The sequence below is a fragment of the Monopterus albus genome, unplaced genomic scaffold (assembly GCF_001952655.1).
Source record: "Monopterus albus unplaced genomic scaffold, M_albus_1.0 scaffold39.1, whole genome shotgun sequence".
NCBI lineage: Eukaryota > Metazoa > Chordata > Actinopteri > Synbranchiformes > Synbranchidae > Monopterus > Monopterus albus.
The window spans coordinates 1,073,801-1,080,194 of record NW_018127919.1 but is presented as its reverse complement, the minus strand read 5'-3'; the positions used below and the strand labels follow the sequence as shown (position 1 = coordinate 1,080,194).

Genomic DNA, 6,394 nt, shown 5'->3' with positions numbered 1-6,394 from the left:
AAAACACAACCTGTATGGATACTAGAACAGTGCACCACATCCTCTGTCCTACAACACTTGTGTTATAACAGCTGGTCAGTCATAGTAAGAAGAGTGTGTGTACCTTTCGGATGGGATAACCACTTTGACTACGGCTTCGGACAGAGTCTGTTTGTGAAGTCAAATCAAATTGTGAAAGTATTAAAACATGAGTACTTGTACAGATGAAACACTGCAGGATACATACAGCATAGAAAACTATGATAGCATTCATTGGGGGGGAGGATGACACAGCTTCATTACTCCAGCAAATCATTCTAAAATCCAAAACCATCTAAACTACCTGAACTAATTTATCTACAAGATTTAAGAGCTAGAAAACTGTGTTAACACTTTGAATACATCTGTTACTTCTTACACAAGTACATGGGAGGCTTGTCCTTCCTTAAATTTCACATTATAGTACAGACTATAATTCTTGCTCTAGTACAACTACACCAGCCCAGTGCACAGCAACAGGTTTACCTTGTCAAGCTCCCCTTTGGTCATGGCCAGTGGCTTGGTGAAATCATTGCGGAAGCGATCCCTTGGCTGAGCGTTGAAAGGCAAACCAGACGGGGGTGGCAGCGTGGCCCTCACTCCCACCGGTGTGTAGAGAGGCTGAGGAGGAATGCGAGCCGGTTTTCCCCATCCCAGCTTCATTTCAAAACCCATAATCACTTTACCTACAATACAAAACATAATCCAAGAATCGTGGGCAGTGAGGAACAGAATATTATAAAAGCAATGGTGATTAGATAAACCTGGAGTTGAGAATGTAAATCAACTGTACCATCAAGTGCAGCCAAGGCTCTTTCTGCATCTTTCCGCGTCATGAAAGCCACAAAGGCTCTGTTAGAGGTCCTGCAGCGCTCCTCGTCTGTCCGGGGCCACATGATCTTCACACTGGCCAGGGGACCATATTTACCAAACTCTTTGCAGAGCATCTCCTCGTTCATCTGAACAGCAATTAAAGTGAACAGTGAGAAATGTACATGTGCGCTGTGTCGAGCCAATCAAAATCAGTGTGCTGCGTTACCTTTGGACTAATGCAGCCGATGTAGAGGTTAGTGGTGGTCGGCACTGTTAGGTCATCGTATAATGCTGCAGGAAGAAACAGGATTGAGCTTTGTTATTTCTTAGCAACACTTTCTTGTTACAAATAAAACATTCATATTGAAGAGAACTTTTACTTGATCGGCCTGCTAATGGTATGTCTAGATCGTATCCTCGTCCTCCTGCCCCAGGGTCATTTTTCTTCCTTTTGTGTCTTTCTTCACGCTCTTCTTGTATTCTGCAGGGTTTTTTCACACATATAAACTGGCTTATATATGCCAAAAAAGATAATTACAATGAAACATTGTCAAGTGCATTTCTAAAAAAACAAACAAAAAAACTACTTACAGCTTAAGTTCTTCTTTGAAGAGTTCGAGGTTACTCTTCTTCTTTTCTTCTGTCTTTCTTTTAAATGTCTGTTAATTAAATAGGCAGCAACTGGGGCTATTAGAACAATTGTCTGATTGTACAATGACAGTGACCAAAGTGAAAGGCCATGAGAAACATTTATATACATGTAAATAGTATGTTTGCATTGATATTGAATTCGGTTTTTGAGCACAAACTTACAGACTTTTTGCTTTCAGCAGATGATACGGGAGAGACATGCTGGGACACAGGAGCAAACTTCGTAGAAGGTCGATACAGCTTATTTTTCTTGACCTCTGCTGCTTCCTCCTCTGCAAAAATGTATAGCAATGCCTGAAATAATGACTATCCAACAATCTGTTACCTGTCCAAACTGTAATTTGGTTTTATTAGAAAACAGCCGAGTCTCTGTTCTTGGCACTGTGCTATAGTTAGTAGACAGACTGGCCTTGGTTCCAAGAAGAACTAATATGAACTGGTTTAATGTCAGTCCTGCTGCTGTGTTTGCAGTTAATATTTAAATCTCAGGTAGGTCTTTATGTGTAAAAGTAAGGGCTATAATTTTTAAATGAACTGACTGCTGTGCTGACCACGGGTCACCTGAGTGGATACATTTTAATAAAACATCCAAAAGATAAGGGCATTAAAAAAAAAAACTATTTCACTGCTGAGTCAGCCTGATATCTTTCAATAATTTCTTCCAGTTCTCTAAAAGACACCCAGGCCATTCATTGGTCCACACATCCCAGGAAGAAAAAGATGGACAGAACTGTGATGTAGCTAGACTGAAAGTTGCAAAGTTTATCTGCTGACCTTGAGTTGCATTCACGATACCCCCCCGGACAAAAGTTTTCACTTTCACGCTTTTGTTACTGGTCTCAAATGACGCCACAAATTCTTCAAAAACTTCTGCTGCTTTTTCTTCCTCCTAGAAAATCACACAGTAACATGTACAGCATATATATTTTATGACTGGTGACTACTAGTCTGAATTTATTTCACAGATTTAATTTTATTGTGAAAAAAGTACACGTTACAAAATGTAATAGTATAAAACCAAAGGTGACTAAATCATATCCAGTATGGTAGCATCCCCCTTACCTTTTTCTTGAGCTCTTCTTGTTCTTTCTTTGTGAGTGTCTTGACTGGAGTGACAGGTTTTCCTTTTCTATCTGCCATGCTCACACTGCAATAATAATAATAAATAGTAAATAAATCAAATGAAAATGTTATTCTGTTTTGTATAAGTTAAGTAATTTAGTAATTAGAGTAATTAGATGTTTAAAATAAAAGAATGACAGTGACATCTCTAGCTCAAAACAGCTTTTCTACTGGTAGTTAAATGAGGAATCATAAATACCATGGCAGGTTACAAATATCAACACACCCCCATGCGACGATAGAAATGGGGGTATAGAGCAGAAACCCCCCCACAAATATTAAACTTTTCCCCCACGACACAATGCAAAACCTAGTACTTGACCAAAACATATGGTCAGAGAGGTGGAAGCTTGACGTTAATAAATCAAGTTAGCTCCAACCAAGCAGACAAACTCTACTGCAAAACGTAGCTGTTTCCGTGTAATAATGCCACAAAACATTCCTCCGATGCAGAAATAACACCTGGCTTATTTTAGTCTACTTATAGAATAAATGGGTTTTAATAGCCCTGGACTTACACAAGCTATCGCCTCAGTTTGCTAACGTTAACTATGTTAGCTTACTGTAGCTAACAATCGCTGGACTCCAGTGTTCCAATGAGCTGATAAGCTAACCAAGTGCTAACCTTTAGCTACACGACTAACGCTGAATACAGCTGATTTCCACATCAACCACTGAACCTGACAATCAGATGCAAAATCCATTTCTAAATGTTACATATGCTAACTCTGGGTGTTATATGGTGAATACAATCCTCGTCGCTAGCTAACATAACAGACTAATATTTTCTTCTGTAACGGCACAAAGCACCGACTGTGCTAAAGAGCGAGAAATTATGAAAACGCTGCATGCATAAAGCTCCACACCTGAACTAAAACCGCAACTTACAATGTGTGTTATGCTATTGCTTCATTTTGGTTGCGACGACAGCTGATTTCTATTACAACATAATATAAAGGACCGAGACACCCGACTGGAGCTCTGGAGGACGCTGCTGCTAACAGAAGAGTCTGCCCCTGTGCTCATCATGGCCGGATCATGACACAATGGACCCCCGGGCATAGACATGTTAAAGGCCCCCATCATTCTTATAATGGAGCAAGAACCCCAGACTGAAAAACACCAATAAATGACTCCAAACAATAGAGTGGTGGCAATTTTTCTCTATTTGCTGACATTTTGTTATACCTTTATGTGTCTTTGTAACATTTGTGTGTGTGTCTTTGTGGTTGTTTTGCATCTATTTGTAGTTGATATGAGACTCTTTGTTTCTTGATATCTCTTGATATGAGTGTAGTACCCCAGTTCTTTAATTGGACAGCTCTGAATAACAAAGGAGTCCGTCTTTCTTCATCTAATGCTGGTTTATTTTAACCACAACTCAAAACAGCTTTTCTACTGGTAGTTAAATGAGGAATCATAAATACCATGGCAGGTTACAAATATCAACACACCCCCATGCGACGATAGAAATGGGGGTATAGAGCAGAAACCCCCCCACAAATATTAAACTTTTCCCCCACGACACAATGCAAAACCTAGTACTTGACCAAAACATATGGTCAGAGAGGTGGAAGCTTGACGTTAATAAATCAAGTTAGCTCCAACCAAGCAGACAAACTCTACTGCAAAACGTAGCTGTTTCCGTGTAATAATGCCACAAAACATTCCTCCGATGCAGAAATAACACATGGCTTATTTTAGTCTACTTATAGAATAAATGGGTTTTAATAGCCCTGGACTTACACAAGCTATCGCCTCAGTTTGCTAACGTTAACTATGTTAGCTTACTGTAGCTAACAATCGCTGGACTCCAGTGTTCCAATGAGCTGATAAGCTAACCAAGTGCTAACCTTTAGCTACACGACTAACGCTGAATACAGCTGATTTCCACATCAACCACTGAACCTGACAATCAGATGCAAAATCCATTTCTAAATGTTACATATGCTAACTCTGGGTGTTATATGGTGAATACAATCCTCGTCGCTAGCTAACATAACAGACTAATATTTTCTTCTGTAACGGCACAAAGCACCGACTGTGCTAAAGAGCGAGAAATTATGAAAACGCTGCATGCATAAAGCTCCACACCTGAACTAAAACCGCAACTTACAATGTGTGTTATGCTATTGCTTCATTTTGGTTGCGACGACAGCTGATTTCTATTACAACATAATATAAAGGACCGAGACACCCGACTGGAGCTCTGGAGGACGCTGCTGCTAACAGAAGAGTCTGCCCCTGTGCTCATCATGGCCGGATCATGACACAATGGACCCCCGGGCATAGACATGTTAAAGGCCCCCATCATTCTTATAATGGAGCAAGAACCCCAGACTGAAAAACACCAATAAATGACTCCAAACAATAGAGTGGTGGCAATTTTTCTCTATTTGCTGACATTTTGTTATACCTTTATGTGTCTTTGTAACATTTGTGTGTGTGTCTTTGTGGTTGTTTTGCATCTATTTGTAGTTGATATGAGACTCTTTGTTTCTTGATATCTCTTGATATGAGTGTAGTACCCCAGTTCTTTAATTGGACAGCTCTGAATAACAAAGGAGTCCGTCTTTCTTCATCTAATGCTGGTTTATTTTAACCACAAGCAAAATTACAAACACGACCCGGGTTGCTCCCTTTTCCAGACACACACACACACAGGCCGCTGGAAAGTGGAGTCCCCCCCGCCACACAGAACCTAATACATTTATAAGGTTTAGGCTAACCCCTTACCCAGAAAGATTACAAAAAGAAAAAAAAAATCCCTAGATGAAGTCAATCCGAAGACTCCATCTCTTATCTAGAGCTCCACATGCTTTGAGCAGCTGCATTTTTACCTAGTCATAACAAAATGAAGAATTTCAATGTGTGTGTATGCTGTCACATGATGTGTAGCTAAGGCATTTATTCATTTGTTCAGACATAATATTCTAATACAAGATTAATACAGGAAAAGAATTGGTGTCACAGAATCAACATTCTGTCCGCTAACCTTGAAACAAAACAAATTAGAGCAGACTTTAAACCTTACTAAACTGCATTACTAACACATCTGATTCAGCACATTAATGTCTAACAATTATCTAACTGATTGACTAATATCTAACATGAGTCTTTGTGGTCATTTTGTCTGTTTTTGACCATTCTTTGATTTTTGTTGTTATTATGTGTGTCTTCTGTGTTATCTTTGTGACTATGAGGTTGTTATGCATCTCCTTTAGGTACTATGCATTTATTTGTAGTCATATTTATGTCTTTCTAGTAGTTTTGTGCTCTTTGTGGTTGTTTTGTGTCTTTTTCAAGTAACTTGATCAGAAATGTTCACAGTCACTTCAAACAGAGGCTCTGGCCCAGAGGCCCCTAGGCCCTTGGACCCCAGGGCCAGAGCCTATTAGGCCTGTTCAGTAATGCATCCATGATACTCATACATATTTATGATTGACTTTAATTTGTAAAGTCACGTGCCTACTGATACATTATACAGTAGGTCATAGGGTTTCATAAATGTACTAACCTAAATATAATTTTTTTTCTGGAGTATGAGGTTTAAACAGGTCTTTTAGTTGAGAGACAAATCTATGTAGGCTATTTTACACTTAAATCCAGTAAAGTGAAGCGTTTCTGTGGGGTTTAAAACCATAAAAATGTTACTATTTTGATAATTAAAGCTAATGCATGGTATAGTATAGGGACCTAAAACTGCTGGTTTTGATCATAGAAAGGAAACCCTTTAAACACCACTCCTGTTCTCCTGATGAGAGCAATTGATCAACCAAAGAGGCACTTA

The 6,394-nt window shown here is 39.3% G+C and overlaps 1 protein-coding gene across 8 annotated transcripts in view; it reads right to left on the bottom strand.

Annotated features, from left to right (window-relative positions):
• Window positions 1–4,884, bottom strand: part of LOC109959419 (U2 snRNP-associated SURP motif-containing protein) — a 10,598-nt gene extending 5,714 nt beyond the window's left edge. For 3 of the 8 annotated variants that reach the window (XM_020598762.1, XM_020598768.1, XM_020598769.1), the window contains exons 1-10: window positions 3,493–3,656; window positions 2,545–2,629; window positions 2,257–2,371; window positions 1,645–1,754; window positions 1,423–1,490; window positions 1,212–1,312; window positions 1,058–1,122; window positions 812–977; window positions 505–704; window positions 104–147 (exon numbers count right to left, since the gene is read on the bottom strand). In XM_020598762.1, coding sequence (XP_020454418.1) covers window positions 104–147; window positions 505–704; window positions 812–977; window positions 1,058–1,122; window positions 1,212–1,312; window positions 1,423–1,490; window positions 1,645–1,754; window positions 2,257–2,371; window positions 2,545–2,622 — 947 coding nt within the window. In that variant the 5' untranslated portion in view covers window positions 2,623–2,629; window positions 3,493–3,656. The other 5 variants (XM_020598764.1, XM_020598766.1, XM_020598765.1 and 2 more) reach the window with 5 other exon arrangements.
• Window positions 4,885–6,394: the final 1,510 nt, after the last annotated feature.